Source organism: Glycine max, chromosome 8, assembly GCF_000004515.6.
Source record: "Glycine max cultivar Williams 82 chromosome 8, Glycine_max_v4.0, whole genome shotgun sequence".
NCBI classification, from domain to species: Eukaryota; Viridiplantae; Streptophyta; class Magnoliopsida; order Fabales; family Fabaceae; genus Glycine; species Glycine max.
The window spans coordinates 44,795,486-44,811,727 of NC_038244.2; the positions used below are offsets into that span (position 1 = coordinate 44,795,486).

General features: G+C 33.7%; 1 protein-coding gene and 1 pseudogene across 2 annotated transcripts; one reads left to right on the forward strand and one right to left on the reverse strand.

Annotated features, from left to right (window-relative positions):
* Window positions 1–1,721: 1,721 nt before the first annotated feature.
* On the forward strand, window positions 1,722–2,534 carry LOC100780009 (RNA-binding protein pno1-like; annotated as a pseudogene).
* Window positions 2,535–4,732: 2,198 nt separating this feature from the next.
* Window positions 4,733–14,483, reverse strand: LOC100797699 (enhancer of mRNA-decapping protein 4). 2 transcript variants are annotated; one of them, XM_006586108.4, is made up of 12 exons: window positions 13,817–14,483; window positions 12,649–12,698; window positions 12,414–12,570; window positions 12,083–12,301; window positions 10,442–10,570; window positions 9,484–10,184; window positions 8,622–8,793; window positions 8,196–8,314; window positions 7,889–8,068; window positions 6,765–6,821; window positions 5,775–5,839; window positions 4,733–5,107 (listed from the first exon to the last, which is right to left on the reverse strand). In XM_006586108.4, the coding sequence occupies exons 1-12, from the start codon at window positions 14,195–14,197 to the stop codon at window positions 5,064–5,066; spliced, it is 2,274 nt and encodes a 757-aa protein (XP_006586171.2). In that variant the 5' UTR covers window positions 14,198–14,483; the 3' UTR covers window positions 4,733–5,063. The 2 variants fall into 2 exon arrangements, with proteins under 2 accessions (XP_006586171.2, XP_040873608.1); XM_041017674.1 differs by lacking the exon at window positions 13,817–14,483 and adding an exon at window positions 12,812–13,141.
* Window positions 14,484–16,242: the final 1,759 nt, after the last annotated feature.

Below are 16,242 nucleotides of genomic sequence, written 5' to 3' on the forward strand. Positions count from 1 at the left end.
TTGATAGATTGAAAGCATTATTCCCCCCTTTAAATTTTATGTATAAGAAAAATAAATAAACAAATGTTAGATAACAACATAGTTTTTGTCATATTTTTTAATACACTTTTATTATTATATGATATTATTTGAAAATCATCATTTTTTAGTTCTCTTTAGGTCTTATTTTATTAGTCTTCCTTATTTTTTGTAATTTTTTATGGAAAAAACATTATATTTTATTTGAAAATGTGTATTAGATAATGTGTTGGTATGATTTTTCTTGTTTTTGTTTCATGTTTCTAAGTTAAACTATCATTTAATAATAAAAAATATTCTTTTTGTCCATACTAATTGAATACAACATTAAAGAATTTACAACAACACTTACACATTCCAGAACTAGACCCGCTTGTTAATAACATGGAATATGTGCATGAAGTTTTTTTTTAAATAATACTGTATACTTAGTATAATTAGGTGTTATTATGAATTGTGAGTTGAATGTGTGTGTTTTGATGTAGCTATGAGTGTTTTAGGTTTTGACGAGGTTAAGGTTTTGAGTAGATTTTCTCGTTTAACTTTGATTGCCTACTCTAGATTGTGTCTTTTGCAAAACTAACGACTTAATTTAAACGGCTTAAGTTTTTGTTTTTCTTTGCACATGATTCTCTTTTTTCTTTATAAGTTAGTGTTTAGCAGCGGTAGAATAGGTGAGATGTTTCGATCAGCAAAATGTAATTTTTGTTATTAATTTTTAAGCACTGAATAAATGAATTGATCTTGGAAAGAGCTTTTTCCAACTCTGTTGGTGAGGTACAGGGTTTGGTGGTTGGAATAAAAGAGTGAGAAACTGAAGGAATAACTAACTAGAAAAAACACTCTAACAGTTGAAAGTTGAAACTCTTGTATCTGAATTGGTTTAGAGACCAATAGGGATAAGTAGAAGAAACTAAAGGGGTTGTAAAGTGTAAATTGTATAATAGATGAGTTGGTGTAGAGACTGGAGAGATGATATATGCTGGAGAAAGCCTCCAAAAAAAGGAAAACTCCTAAATCGTTGCTCAAATTTATGCTCAGAACATGATCGTACCACCAACCAACCTAAATTAAAGAAACATATTCCTTAAAAACAAACTCTCAGGGCCAAATTTATGGGACTCTTAAGGCATTTCTAATGCTAGATTGCAACTTTGATGTTTACTCTTAAGGCATTTATTTTATTTTTTGGAGGCAAATATCCTTAATTAAGAGTTGGTGGCCTTAAGAGACTTATCAATGATTATCAAAGTCCACATACAGTTATGTTGCTTTCTTAAAGGACTGATTTTTACATCTAGATCAGTAGATTTCCATTCCTTCCTTCTCTTTTAAATTGATTTTCCATGGGGGAGAACAAACCAAATCCTTAATGTATTGGATAGCATACAAATGCTTTCTGTATCAAGAAATTGATTTTTTCAGGCATTTGTTGATAGTGGAGCTCAGTCTACCATTATATCAAAAAGCTGTGCTGAGCGTCTTGGGTATGATAATTCTAGGAACTGATTTTTTAGCTGTTTGTTTTAACGAAAAAATTAATTACTATTGGAGTTATGTGAATGAATGTGAAGTTTAATATTACTTGCTTCTATTTTGCTGAGTAAGAAAAAAAAAAAGCCAATTGCCATAAAACTTCACCTTTTATGTCTTTTGGTTCACTATTAATTTAACTTTATGTTTGCTCTTGGAACAGCTGCAGAATGGAGTCAAATCTGGCAGCTTCATCCATGGAAGTTGAGACTGTCCCATCTGAGGCCAAAGTTTGAGCCTTTGAAGCCTCATGAGATGTCAGATGGTCAGGTTCAGTTCCGCAAGGTGAATGTTCCAACTCATCTCAAAAAAGCTTGGATGGATATCTATACGCCCATATATGGACAGATGAAAATTGATGTCCGTATGAATTTGAAGGCTCGTAGAATTGAGCTGAAAACGAGGCCTGATACACCTGATATTAGTAACCTGCAAAAATGTGCTGATTTTGTCCATTGCTCTTCTGCATTGAGTTCTTTGAGATCAAGGATGTTAAAACACTTAGAGGAGAACACTTGTCTCGTGCTATTGGAAGGTTGTCTGGTAAAGGTGGTAAAACAAAGTTTGCAATTGAGAATGCGTCCAAGACAAGAATCGCGATTGCCGACACCAAAATTCACATATTGGGATCTTTTGCCAACATAAAGATTGCCAGGTATTCTCTTTGTAGCCTGATTCTAGGATCACCAGCAGGAAAGGTGTATTCAAAACTAAGAGCAGTTACTGCTAGATTGGCAGAAAGGTTTTGATCTTAGCCCAATCATGACATTACAGGATCATTTTTTCTGTTCCCATTGGTTTTTTTTAATGATTTCTATGAGATTAAGTGTGATGAGGATGAGTTCTTGTGAGAAGTTGCTTCAGTTCATTCAATTTTGCCCGTGAAGATGAATACAGATTAGAATTATTTAAGAATGTTTATTGTTTGACTGTTATAGAAAATCCTAATAGGTTATGTCTCCCAAGAATGAGGGTAAAATATACTCCCAATCTAAAGGAAAATATATACACAAAATAGAAGTTGGAGTAAAAAATAAAATGGACAAAATATACTGTAAGACAATGGTTATCGTTTCATCAGCAGTCATGACAGTGATCTTCATCTTCAATTCAACCGTTTTTTTTTCTGTCTGTCTCTAGATTTGTGACGATGATGTTGTTGAAGCAAAAGGTAAAAGGGAAAAAGACAAAGGCTTGGCTAATTTTCGATGGTAGCTGTGCTTAGCTGAGGTGAAAAGAGCAAAGTAAAGACTGTTGGAAGACTAGAAATCCTTTTAAGACTGTTGGTGAGGTTTGGTTCAATTGGAATGATGGATGGAGTGGTGACTTCTCGACTAACAAAATTATAAATATATTTGTAAAAAGATAAGAAATACAAAATTAAAAAGGATAAAATTTGTAATATATCTCTTTTTTCAGATTATAATTTAATAATATATTTATTTTTTAGTTTATTATCTATTTTTTTATTTTAATATTTAACATTTTAAAATTTTTGTTTTTAATATCAATTATTAATTTTTATTTATTAAGTAATGAGATGACAAACTAATAGAATAAAATTATTATTTAAAATTAAAAATAAATAAATTACAAGTATAAAAAACATATTTAAATCAATTGAAAAATAATGAAACATGCAATTTTGACACTATGATCTAGTTAGATACTAGTATCATTTATGATAATGATAAAGGATTTTGAGTATTAACTCTCTATTCTTTATATATAAATTAAAACAATTATCTTAGTTGAGAGTATTTTTTTTTAAATTATCTTTTAATGATAATATTTTTAAGAATGATTTTTAGATTTTTTTAAAAAGATTATCTCTTTTAATTTTTTATTTTGATTTTTAATTATATTTTAATACTTCTAGATTTAATTACACTTATATCTTACAAAAAAAATTATTTTTTCTATCTTTGATTGAAAAAATAAATAAGGGATGATAAAAAAAGTTAAGGATACTTTTTTATCCCTTATAAGTTCTTTTGGTATATGCCTTTTATAATTTTCTTACTTTAAAATTTATCATTATATTTTTATTTTAGAATATTTCATTTTTATATATTATTTTATTTGATGTACTGTGTTGATGTTACAAGATTTTATAGAAAGGGAAAATAGAGAAAGTGAATATGAATAACTTTTATTACTAAAATTTTCTACCATCATAAGAAAGATTACCGGATTCTATATCAAATTTCATATAGTCAAACAATTAAAATTATAAGATAGAGATCGAATAGTTCAAATATCATTTCAGAAAATTCACATAATGATCTCAATTCATGAATACATAGTTACAAACAACCCAAATTCAAATCTCACAAGGTTATCCACTTTTTATTTTTAACTTTTTTTTTTTTTTTAACTTCTTTTTCTACAACAATGAAATCTTATCTCATTAAGTAAAATCAACTACATAAATTACATGTCTTTTAACACGATTAAAAACTAAAATATCAAAAATTTCTTTACACCTAATCAAATTTGATATGCAAATTTAAAATTTAATGTATACATATTATCAATGTAAAATACATTTTTGCAAATATGAAATGATCACATCATATTAAATAAATAAGTTCATACAGTAAAATGATCACATCATATTAAATAAATAAGTTCATACAGTAAAATAATCAAATCTTTTGTGTAAAAATATTTAAAACTAGTAGAGTATATGAATTAAACTGCCAAATTTATCCCTCATTTTTTCATCTCATTCAGAGACCATGCCTTTGCAAGGTTACTAGGCAGTAGACACTGCTATACAGCAAAACCACTTGCTAATTGCTATCATTGGAACACCGTTGTCGTCATAGCTGGAGAAGAACTTTCATATTCTATTTTTAGCTGATTTTGCCTCATTGAATGATGTTGCTTTGTTGCAAGGATACTGGATAGAAAACTTTATGCAAATTGTATTCTTGTCATAATGTATACAATCATTTTACTTATATCGTACTTGAAACCAAGCTAAAAAAGAAACACAGAAAATGGACGAGAGAAAGACCCGTAACTCGTACAGCAAAACCAATAATCTTGTTATCGATGTCAAAGTTTGAATAACATAATCTAAAGGCAATCGGAATTAATCCCTAATCAAATATAAAATTTCAATTTCCAAGGATTAACTATATTTTTAGTTTCTCTAAATATACAAATACACACATTTAGTCCCTAAAAAAACTGCTCCTTAAGGTTCCTTATATTTGCAAACGTGCATCTTTAACCCAAATCCTAATGATATATTAGTTTTCTATAATATAAAATCCTAATCTATTCAAAACAAATTAAAAGTCCTAATATGATAATCTATTTCTTACAAAAATCATTAAATAAAGATAACATTTCTAAAATAAAGTAACAATCCTTAAATAACAACAATAATCTTAACTCATTCTGCATCAACAATCGTTCCTGGAAGATCAAAAAGCTCCCTTGATGTATAAAAGTTCAGGCATCCCCTGGTCCCAAGTCAACATCCATAGTAGAGAGAATCATCAACTCAGTTCCTCGGCAAATATCACATCAAATACAAATTGAACTGTGGCCAAAAGTCATACAACAAGAAATGACATTAACATGTGTTTAACTCAGCAATGATTAGTGTAAATAGATTAAATGATAGTTACCCCAGAATGAAAGGAATAAAAAAGGGCAGAACTCCAAGATACTATATTATTAAGACGAAGTCAGGCCTGTATCAAGGTGATATCAGGTCCTGTCTTTAGGAAACATCCAAGAAATGCAGAGAAAAAAAAAGGAAACCAACACTAAGTAATTTGAGAGTGCCCAAACTCTCCCAAATGGATCTCAGTATTTCAAGGGACTAATCTTAGGCTTTCATCCAAGGAATACCCAAATTCTTCTTTCTTCTTACCTACACCTTAGTTATCTTGGGGTCCTATCATTAAACAACACCAAAGCCAACATATCTTAAAATTGCTTTATTGTACTATATATTTCTCTCATGTAAAGACAATGTATAATAGTAGATTCTATTCATTAACATCAAAGTAAATGTGAACTTCAAATTCAAAAAGTTAACAATACAACGACCGTGTTCTAAGGATCATATGAGAGGTCCCAGAAGCATATAAAGGTCTAATTCAAAATTAAGCATTCTTAATGATTATCATAAGCAAAACATGAAATTATTAATGGTGTGGACATGCATTATAGATTCTACCTCACACATAATTCTAGCATACCTTCCACAGTTTGGAGATTGGGTTGATCAACCAAGAGTTGCTGAAGTGCACCAAGATCACTGTCACTGCAATGAAGTTAATGCAAAGTGATCAATACAATGAAACATTGGACACCAACAAATGTACAAGCATTAGAAAATGAAAGGCAAGCATCATGAATAAAGTACATGATAAATCTAGGTATCTCTGTTTATATAGAAATGAATACAAGTGCAAATGAGTATACAGATCACTAGATTGCCTCTTTGCCTTTGTTTCCCTTTTCTTTTTCATCATCATTCCCTGTTATCATTTTGACTCAAATTCTTCTAAAGATTAAAAAACCAGACTGCTTTTGGAGCAGATAGACAAAGTCCAGATGCCACTCTATTTGCAAATCAGGTAGCGGAAGATGTAACAAAAAAATAAAAGAAAATAAGGTTCTTGGAAAAGTATCTTGATAGAAATGGTTTTGATGCTAAATATATAGAAGGTGAATTTCCTGCTACTTTTTTTATGATTATGAATAACAACAAAAGTATATTATGGTTTAGGGAAAATAGAAAATAAGGAGTTAGGGAAGGGGAATGTTTTCTATTTTTGCAATTCTATAACTGATGTGGAGAGCTCATAAAAGTATCCAAGTTGGTTTAAAGAAAGGTAAGGTTTCACACCTTTACTTCACTGATGATTCAGATCTCTTCTTGAAGGAGTATAATGATTCCTTTGTGAATGTTTTACTTCTGATTATACTAAGTCATGAAGACTGTTTATGTTTAAAGATAAGTTTGATTAAGAGAGGACCAGCAAGTTTGAATGGTGATAAAAACAATTCTTTTAAAGCTCCTGCAGCTGCTTCTCAAGTTTACAGGCTTATAGGACCCTCTCTTTTACTTTATCACACATATATATAGTCAACGGAACAAAATGCACACAAGCACATGTGTGCACATCACACACACACAATTATGACATTTGAATGGTTAAACTATAGCAATGGTATTTTCACACCTGGGCTTCAAGGCAATTTCTGATAGTGCTGAGATCACTGATGACTTTAATAAATACCTATTACAAAAGAAACAACTAGTAACTATTTTTTCTAAAAAAGTCATTCGATCAAAATGGTGTTATCAGAAGTAAAATCAATGAAAAAAAAGGGGACTTCTGTGCAAAGCTTTCAAGCAGAAAATTGTATTCTAATATCAATAATCATTTTGAGAGTTTAGCAGCTGTTTCACCCAACAGATAATAAAGATTGATGATTAGCAATCTTGACTATTCCTACCTAAAAAAAAGAAAAAGAGAACAGAAGAGGTGTTGCATTTTTTTTTTAATTTTCAAGAACTTCTTGCCCAGCAATGAAACTAAATTTAATTGGTCAAAATTAAGTCAAATGTTCTTATTCAGTATCAGTAGTAGATGCATAACAATTAAGTGAAGGAAGCAGAGAGATTGCAATCAGTTATGGGCTTCTCAGAACTTGAGAATCACACCCCTATTGAATATTGGCAACTCCATTTTAGAATATTATCCTCATGATAAAATCTCCAATTCTCCAACCCTAGAAGACTAGTAAAATATTTGGTTTGGGTAACAAGGGGAAAGCTCTCAACTATGGGCGGCCAAACTCTCCACTCCTTTTCTTTTCAGTTAAAAATCTCCTCCTATCCTTTTTTTATTATCTTAGTTCCTTCAACCAATTTATGCTACCAACAGGTTGGAAAACTGCTATGGAACTCTATAGATCACTAAAGACATGGTGTTTCATTTGGCATTCTAGAGGACATCTTTCTTACTGAAATAGAGCTAATTTAGATGGTTTAGGCGTTGAGTTTTCTTTTTTTCAATTTTCCTTTTTTAATTATTCTTTTGATAAAAGAAGGCACTTGCTCTTGAAAGGGAGTCAAAGTGCATGAAATATGGTGTTGAAAAAATAAGTATCTCAGCTTCAAACATAAAATGCAATTCAAAATGTTAGCATGTTCATTAGACTTCCTGCCAATCTGTCAAGTTCTTGAATCATGTCATTTGATGCATTGAAAATTAAGTTTAAGTTAATGCATTTGCGGGTTACATAAAACACAAAATAATATGTTAAAAAAAAGTCTCAATTCACAACCATTAATCCTTACTCAGAGTTGTATATCTCATGTATAAACATCAGGCTATCCAAGCAATAGATAAGACTAGGTTTGATGCCAATTTGTTGCTGCAATTGTTTCATGTTCAGAATACAAGAACCACCTTTCACTTGTTGTCTACTATCATGGTGAATTTTGTCAAGAGATAAGACAATACAATGAAATTCTTCCCTGAAAGTCCAAATTCAAATTTAATGAAATTAGTCACGAAAACATTAGTCATAAACTTAAAATGCCTAACAATATCATTACATATCACTTTAAATTGAAAATATTGCAGAGCTGAATAGAAACTCACAGAGTCTTTCGCATGGAAACCAAGATGTTCCTCAAAGATTCAATCTGCTTTACCAAAAGAGCATCTTTCATGCCACTGGCACAATTTAAAACACCATAATTGTTGGAATTTTGAAGCACCTGCTTACAAAACAATCATAATTCATACAGTTACTTACTTCAAGTCCTCCTACCCTAGTGATTTCAGAACTACAACATTAGCAATATCAAGGTCAAAGCAGTAAATAGGGTAAAAAAAAATTGTAGACCACAAGTATCCTCCATGGAACAATCCTGCTTGAATCAGGTAAGACCATCATAAGCGACAATAGCTATCCGTCTAGTATTTAACGCAATTGCATACCCAATACTTGAATTCGAGACTATTACTAAGGTAAATTAAAATAAAAAAATTATAAGTATACAGTAAAAGTATAAGTGAAATTACCTGCAACCTATCAACAATATGGAAAGCATTCCTAAACTGAGAAATTAAGCAAGATTGAAGCTTATCCCATCGACTCATTGCTTCCCTAACTTTCCTGAATTTTGACTGAAATTTTTTAACTATCGCTTCCATTGTCAATCCTGAACTGACCAGTGATGAGCCAGCAATAAGCCTTTCACAGAGAAAAAAGTAAATCTTTAGTAACAATTCAAAATCATGCTTTGAAGTGTAACATGTTTAAAAGTTTGTGTTTGATTTATGATTCAAAGTGTTTTGAAGCGTAAGATCATAACTCGCAGCAGAACCGGACTTTTCACGAGTGTGTAACTTTTAGATGTGTCAAAGTGAGCCAATCTCACTCAATTGGGTTGAGCAAAAAGTGGCATAATGGCCTTATATATGTTGTTAATAGTATTGTAATATTTAAATAGCTAGCCATTCAAATGGCAATTACAGAGCTAATACAAAATTACAGTTAAAGTTATCTTGATAATTACACTGAATGCTCATTACCCAAATGCACTTAGTTAAGCTAACTAATAATGCACCATAGTTAATCACTTAATCTTATGATGAACTTACTGAATAAGCACTTAGTTAAGCTGATTGATTACCCAAAATGCACCCAGATATACTTAGTTAACTAACACTCTCATCAGAATTAGTGTCATTACTGTGAAAAATTGAAAACTTAAAAGAATCCGTTAGAGTTATTAAGAATGTTGAAATATGTGCGGATAGAGATTATGAACGAATCAATTCCAGATAATTGAATTTAGAACGAACGGAAATTACAAAACACAACCGAGTTTCAGATTGGGTATTTTTTAGGAAAATAGAAGAAAAAAAGAAACGCGCGAACCTGGGTGAGAGGGAAACCGACCGTAACGTAGCAGGTTTAGCTTCAGTATTTGAACTGCTGATTCCTCTAGAAATAGGTGCCTCAACATGGCCAGAGCTTAAAGGGTATCGTGCCACAAGTCCACCCTCATTACTACTTGTTTGTAACATTGTTTTGGGAGCAGAACTGGCTAAAGACATTTCAGTTGTTCTACCTGCAGAAGAATCTAAAGAGTGGAATCCTTCAACAGTAATAGGATCGCGTGAAACACTGGAATCTGAATTCTCTAGTCCCACATTTTCATATGGCGGAGGCAAGCACTGAGCCAGATCCAAAGCATACTGCTGAATAGCCTGTGTTTGAACACAATAAACCTGAACAATATGTTCACCATGAGGCAATATATCACTGGTCCCAGTAAAACTCAGAATGGGCATGGTCACAGTAAACTCGGCTATATAATCCATGCGTGTTGATTCTGGATTAGAACCATATTCTAAATGCACAGCATATATAGCATTCCTCTGGGCATTTGCAAGTAAAAGCAGACCTGCTGCATGAGACAATGCTGCAACTTGATTAAAGAATGCATCCATAGAAGGTTGAGCTGAACTCTTCAACTCCAATGTCTGAGTGCATTTCCATGATTCAGTGTCACTTGGGAGCACCCAACCTTTGTCACTTGCTGAGACCCAAAGCTTTACTTCCCGATTTTGTGGTCCCTACACAAGGTATCAATTATAATATATAAACAAGTAAAACAAATATCACTAGACTAGTCACATATGATAGTTCTGTGGAGGGTCATATGATAGAAACAATGAACCACAAACACAGACCATTGTTAATTTTTTAAGCTTCTCAATGTAAATAAAATTGATTGATTACGGATTACAATCACAAAGTGTACGACCTCAATATTGGACAACACAAATTCAGATAAAAGACATGATCTACTAATGTTGATGAATACACTTACCGCTGTGATAAGGACAATATGATCAGGCTGGTGAGGAGCAGTAAAAAATGTAGCAGAAAAAACCGGATTCCCATCATGTGGTCTCAAAATCGCAAGTGGTTGGGTCTTGCGATCTTCCCAGATCTTTATCTGTCACATTTGAGATCAGAGACAAATCTGATTGAGGCATCTATAACAAATTAAACAAATAACAAATAAGCACAACATAGACATGCACAAGGTGTTACACTCAATTGATACCATATTTAAATTAATAAAGAGTACAGGAGGTAATTTTCTCAGCATTTTTTCCCATGTTTCCAAATGATCCCAATCTGTTACACAACTTAAATAAAAATGATAAGGTTTAAAGTCTGTAAAATAAAATAAACTTAAAATAACTATACAACCACTTTTTCCCCAGTTTCATAACAACACTTAGATGTTTTTTAAGTGCATTTGGTGTTATCCTCCTATCAAAATTGGAGATTCACCTCAGTATCCAACGCCAACTTTAAATGCTGACCTTTGTTGTACAAGTTGCCAAGGTGAAGCTGTAATTTTAATTAGAGAACATCACCAAAAACCTTTAAGGAACAGCTTTATCCAAGTATTGTCAGTTTCATATTTGTTCTTCAATCTTGTCCTCACTACTTCATCGGTAACTGCATCTACTATATTGTTTTTGGGCAATACTTGCATGACCACACTGCCTATAGGCACAATTAAGACAATATTAAAATAACTTCAGCTTCAGCAAGTTTCACTGCAGACCAATGTTAGTGAAGGTGCTATGGTGTGACAAAATTTGTACAAAACACTATGTAAGGAGCATGGTGTGGCAGCTTATGAAAACCACTATTTGTTTGGCAGCCATGGCAGAAACAGTGATCACGGCAGAAAAACACTACTTTTAAAAAGTATTTTTAAAAGGAAATGAACAGTCTCCATCATTCCGCTTGAAAATAATTATTGAAGAGAACCAAATCTTCTATAGCACGCATTCATAACTCCCTCCAGTCACGTAAGAAAATAAATTCTGCATTGCACATTCCCCACCACCATCTCTCGCAAGAGAGTTCATGGGAGTCTCCGCCAAGCATCTGGTGTCTCAAACATGGAAAGAAATTTCCTTCTCTAACTCTTCCTCTTTACTTTCCCTTTGTTTCTTTCTCATACCTTTTGCTTTCTAGTTTATTGTTTTTCATGTATGTCATCATTTTTTCTTTTATTAATCATATCTTTTCATGATTTTTTTTTATTAAAGCTGACATGCTTTCGCCATCGTCTGCAATGCCATCCCCCATATTTTTATGACAAACTTTTTGGCTTTCCATCATCCACCATTAATCATAACGCTTCAGAATTTATTATTATTGTAATTTAATAAATCTATGCTTTTTGACTGGTTGTGTATGTAGGCATTGTGTTCATACAAGAATTGCTCATTGCTTTCTCTCTTCACTCCTATCCTTTGATGCACCCACATATTTGTGTGCTTGGTTTTATAGCAAAAATACCAATTCAAGCTAAAAGAAAAACATAGATATTAACGAAACATTCATACCACTGCATTATTTATCCTGATCAGAAAAATGCTTTAATAAACACTGTCATCTTTCAACAAAAAAAATGAATTAATTACAACAGAAAAATACAAACCGTGCCATCTTGTGACGCAGATACCAATTGATTGGTCATCCATTGGCACATCGACAAATCAGTCACCTCCCCGTCATGTGTGCCTACCAGCTGAACCCCATCAATGAGCTTATCCACAGGACATCTCAGAGGATCATCTACCACAAAGGCTTCACCATTTCCAACTTTTGTGGTATCAATCCTTAAAACATGTTTTCCCATACCAACTATCAATATCTCCTGTTGGAAAAGGTTGAATTAATATAAAAAAGAATACAGGGAAGAAAGGTAAACCATAGCTTCAGGTTTTTGGAAATGAGAACAATAAAACAGGAGATTATGAGGCAAATACTTGTTTGTGGCAGTGCCAGCAAATTTGAGGATGTTCAACTTTCTCCTCCCCCACTATTTGAAGAGCAATAACAATATTGGAAGTAATTTGAGGCTTATCTTCATCATCTGGGCCTTCAGTGATCTTCCACACGTAGACACGGCCATCTGTGCCAACACTGTATAGAAAGCATGTTCCCATAATTCATAGACAAAACAAACTACGCCATTTAAAATTTTGAGGCTACAAAAACTACCTAGCCAAGAGATGAACATCTTCAGCAAAGAATGCCAAGTCTGTGACCCTCTGACAAGGGGAAAAAAAGATTAATCAAAGGATAAATTCGTAATCATTTAAATATTTTTGCCATTAAAAACACATACATAACAGTATAAGTGTGAAATAGGGAAACAACTCACGAGTTGAAAGGCAACAAGCCAGCAAGCAAACTTTGAATACATACAAGAACTCTACTACAATGAACAAAAGAAAATGCTGCCTTTTCACCTAGAATTATAGCAGCACTACAAAGTAAATTTCACAACGAAACAAAGCAATGCTAGTGGGGAAATCCAACATAGAATTGTTCCCATGGCCAATGTTGCTATCTGCTATTTTTGCGTCCTATGAACTTGAGTTGAGCCTCAACAAAGTAATAAAATCGCCATCAATATAACATGTTTGGACCAGGATTATTATTCAAATTTCAGATTGTCCCCCTTCCTTACAAGATTATGGACGCAAAAATAACCTGAAATATTAAAAATAATAGTATGAAATCTTAGTCATTAAACCCATAGACAATATCATAATCTTTTATATCAGGATATTAAAATCTAACCCTTCTCAAAGTACATGATAGATCAACACTCTCTCAAGGCACATAGAAACAAAAAATTTCTAATTTACATTAAAATAAAACATTATGGAATCATTTAATCTACATAAAACCAACCGCCCAGTGGGAAAAGCCTTTGATGCTATCATACCATATCTGATCTTATAAACAAGCGACAATTAACCATTTCTAAAATTTATCTCCAAAGTTTTAACTGCAGTCGCAGTACTGATTTCCTCATGTTCCTTGATATTGTGGGAAAACGCAGACAAATGCGTCTAATGCAGAAACCATTGGGGTCACAGACACCCCAAAAAGCTCGATCTTGAGGCGAAAAAAAGTGGTCTTCCTTGTGTTCATTGACATCACGGAAATTGAAGACAAATGCACCCGGATGCAGCCACAATTGGGGTCGCAGACACCCCAAAAAACGTTGTTTATCCCTTTTTTTTGGTCTGTTTTTTGCTCACCTATCTTATTATCTAAAGCATTGCTCCATATGATTTTTTATGTTTCTTAATTGCAAAACCAGCACAACAAGAATGCACCCAATACACTGAAAACAAACTCAGAAAGCAAAGAAAACCTGAGTGTGGCCTCTGAGCAAGGACCTGACAGCAGTGTGAATATTAAGCACCCTAATGTTCCCCTGTTTCAAGCCATAGCATATATACGACTTATTCACGGCAATCTGCCTCCCCAGAACCGGGTTAGGATCCGACCCGTATTTCGTAATCGGAGCCGCCTCGAGCTGGGGCTGGACCTCGCCGGGCAGACTCACGTCGACGTCGTAAGTCAGGAGCTCCCCGGCCAAGTGTCTTCCCTTGGGGACCTTACTGCTGGGTAGGCGCGTGAGGGCCGGGGAAGCGGCGGAGGCAGCGGCGAGGACGGCAGAGGAGGAGAAGGGGACGAACTCGAGCGGCGGGGGCTGCGGCGGGGCGGGGGAGGTGTTACCAAGGAGGGTCATGAGGCGGGCGCCGGCGTTGGGGTTGGAAGGGGGAGGGATGGGTTGGGTGGGGAAGGAGATGGAGCGGTGGTGGGGGTGGGGAGGGAGAGGGAGGTCGAAGTTGGGGAAGTGAAAGGGGGAGGGTAGGAGGAGGAAGGGTTAGGGTTAGGGTTAGGGTTAGGAGACTGTAAATAAAAAAAATAAAAAAAAAATGTATCTAGAGATTGTATCGTTGACATTTCTCTTTAATTCTAACAAAAATTGATACTATTATTTTACTAAAAATGTTGTCCGACAATCTCCAAAAGAATTGAGCAAAATAGGTCTCAGTTTCGCATTTGATAGATTGAAAGCATTATTCCCTCCCTTTAAATTTTATGTATAAGAAAAATAAATAAACAAATGGTAGATAACAACATAGTTTTTGTCATACTTTTTAATACATTTTTATTATTATATGATATTATTTGAAAATCATCATTTTTTAGTTCTCTTTAGGTCTTATTTTATTAGTCTTATTTTTTTGTTATTTTTTTTATGGAAAAAACATTATATTTTATTTGAAAATGTGTGTTAGATAATGTGTTGGTATGATTTTTCTTGTTTTTGTTTCATGTTTCTAGTTAAACTAGCATTTAATAATAAAAAATACTTTTTTATCCATGCTAATTGAATACGTCATTAAAAAATTTACAATACTTACATATTTGAGAGCTACACCCGCTTGTTAATAACGTGGTATATGTGCATGAAGTTTTTTTTATAAATAATATTGTATAATAGGTGTTATTGTGAATTGTGAGTTGAATGTGTGTGTTTTGATATAGCTTTGAGTGTTTTAGGTTTTGACAGGGTTAAGATTTTGAGTAGATTTTCTGGTTTAACTTTGATTGCCTATTCTAGATTGTATCTTTTGCAAAACTGACAACTTAATTTAAATGTCTTTAAGTTTTTGTTTTTCTTTGCAGATGATTCTTTTTTTTCTTTATAAGTTAGTGTTTAGCAGCTGTAGAATAAGTGACATGTATTTATATGCAAAATGCAATTTTTGTTATTAATTTTTAAGCACTAAATAAATGAATTGACCTTGGAAAGAGTTTTTTCCAACTCGGTTGGTGGAGTAGAGGGTTTGGTGGTTGGAATAAAGGGTGAGAAACTGAAGGAATAACTAACTAGAAAAAACATTGTAAGAGTTAAAAGTTGAAACTCTTGTATCTGAATTGGTTTAGCGATCAATAGGGGTAAGTAGAAGAAACTAAAGGGGTTGTAAAGTGTAAATTGTATAATAGAAGAGTTGGTTTAGAGACTCGAGAGATGATATATGCTGGAGAAAGCCTCTAAAGAAAGGAAAACTCCTAAATCGCTGTCCAAATTTATACTCAGAACATGATCAGTACCACCAATCAACCTAAATCAAAGAAACATATTCCTTAAAAACAAACTCTCAGGGCCAAATTTATGGGACTCTTAAGGCATTTCTAATGCTAGATTGCAACGTTGATGTTTACTCTTAAGGCATTTATTGACAAAATGACGTAATAGGGTTGTTTTTACAAGAAATTATGGAGGGGGTCTGTTTTACCAAGCTTTTCACCTGCACGAATGGCGAAACACCCTATTTCGCCACGATCATCAGCGAAAGAGCAGCATTCTGCCAGTACCATGGGCGAGACAACATTGTAGTTGTGTTAGCCTGTCCACGTCTGCATGGTGGGTTTCGCCAGACCAATGGGCGAAACACACTCATGCATGGTGCCGTCAGCCCAGTTGACGAAACGGCCATGCTTTCACGCCCCCCCTCCTATGCATGGACGCATGCCATGCATCGCACTGGCGAAACGCATGCCATGGATTCCGCCAACCCCATTGGCGAAACGCGTGCCGACATGCAATGTTCAGGAGCTTTTCTCCTTCAATGCATAGCCTGCATGCATGCAGTGTTTTAGAAGCTTTTTAGAAGCTTTTTCAGGAGGTGCAGTGCTGCCTTTATTTGTTTTGAAAGGTGGTGGGAGGGACAACAAAAGTTTAAATTTCGTCCCCACCCTGTACCTCCCCTTTATATGACC

What these genes read in the sequence shown, in the direction of transcription:
- LOC100797699 (XM_006586108.4), bottom strand. Translation starts at nt 14,197, where the DNA reads ATGACCCTCCTTGGTAACACCTCCCCCGCCCCGCCGCAGCCCCCGCCG. An exon ending in TGCTCAGAGGCCACACTCAG is followed by an intron (nt 12,699 to 13,816) that starts GTTTTCTTTGCT and finishes TCCCCTTGTCAG; the next exon opens with AGGGTCACAGACTTGGCATT. An exon ending in CATGAGATATACAACTCTGA is followed by an intron (nt 6,822 to 7,888) that starts GTAAGGATTAAT and finishes CTTTTGTAATAG; the next exon opens with GTATTTATTAAAGTCATCAG.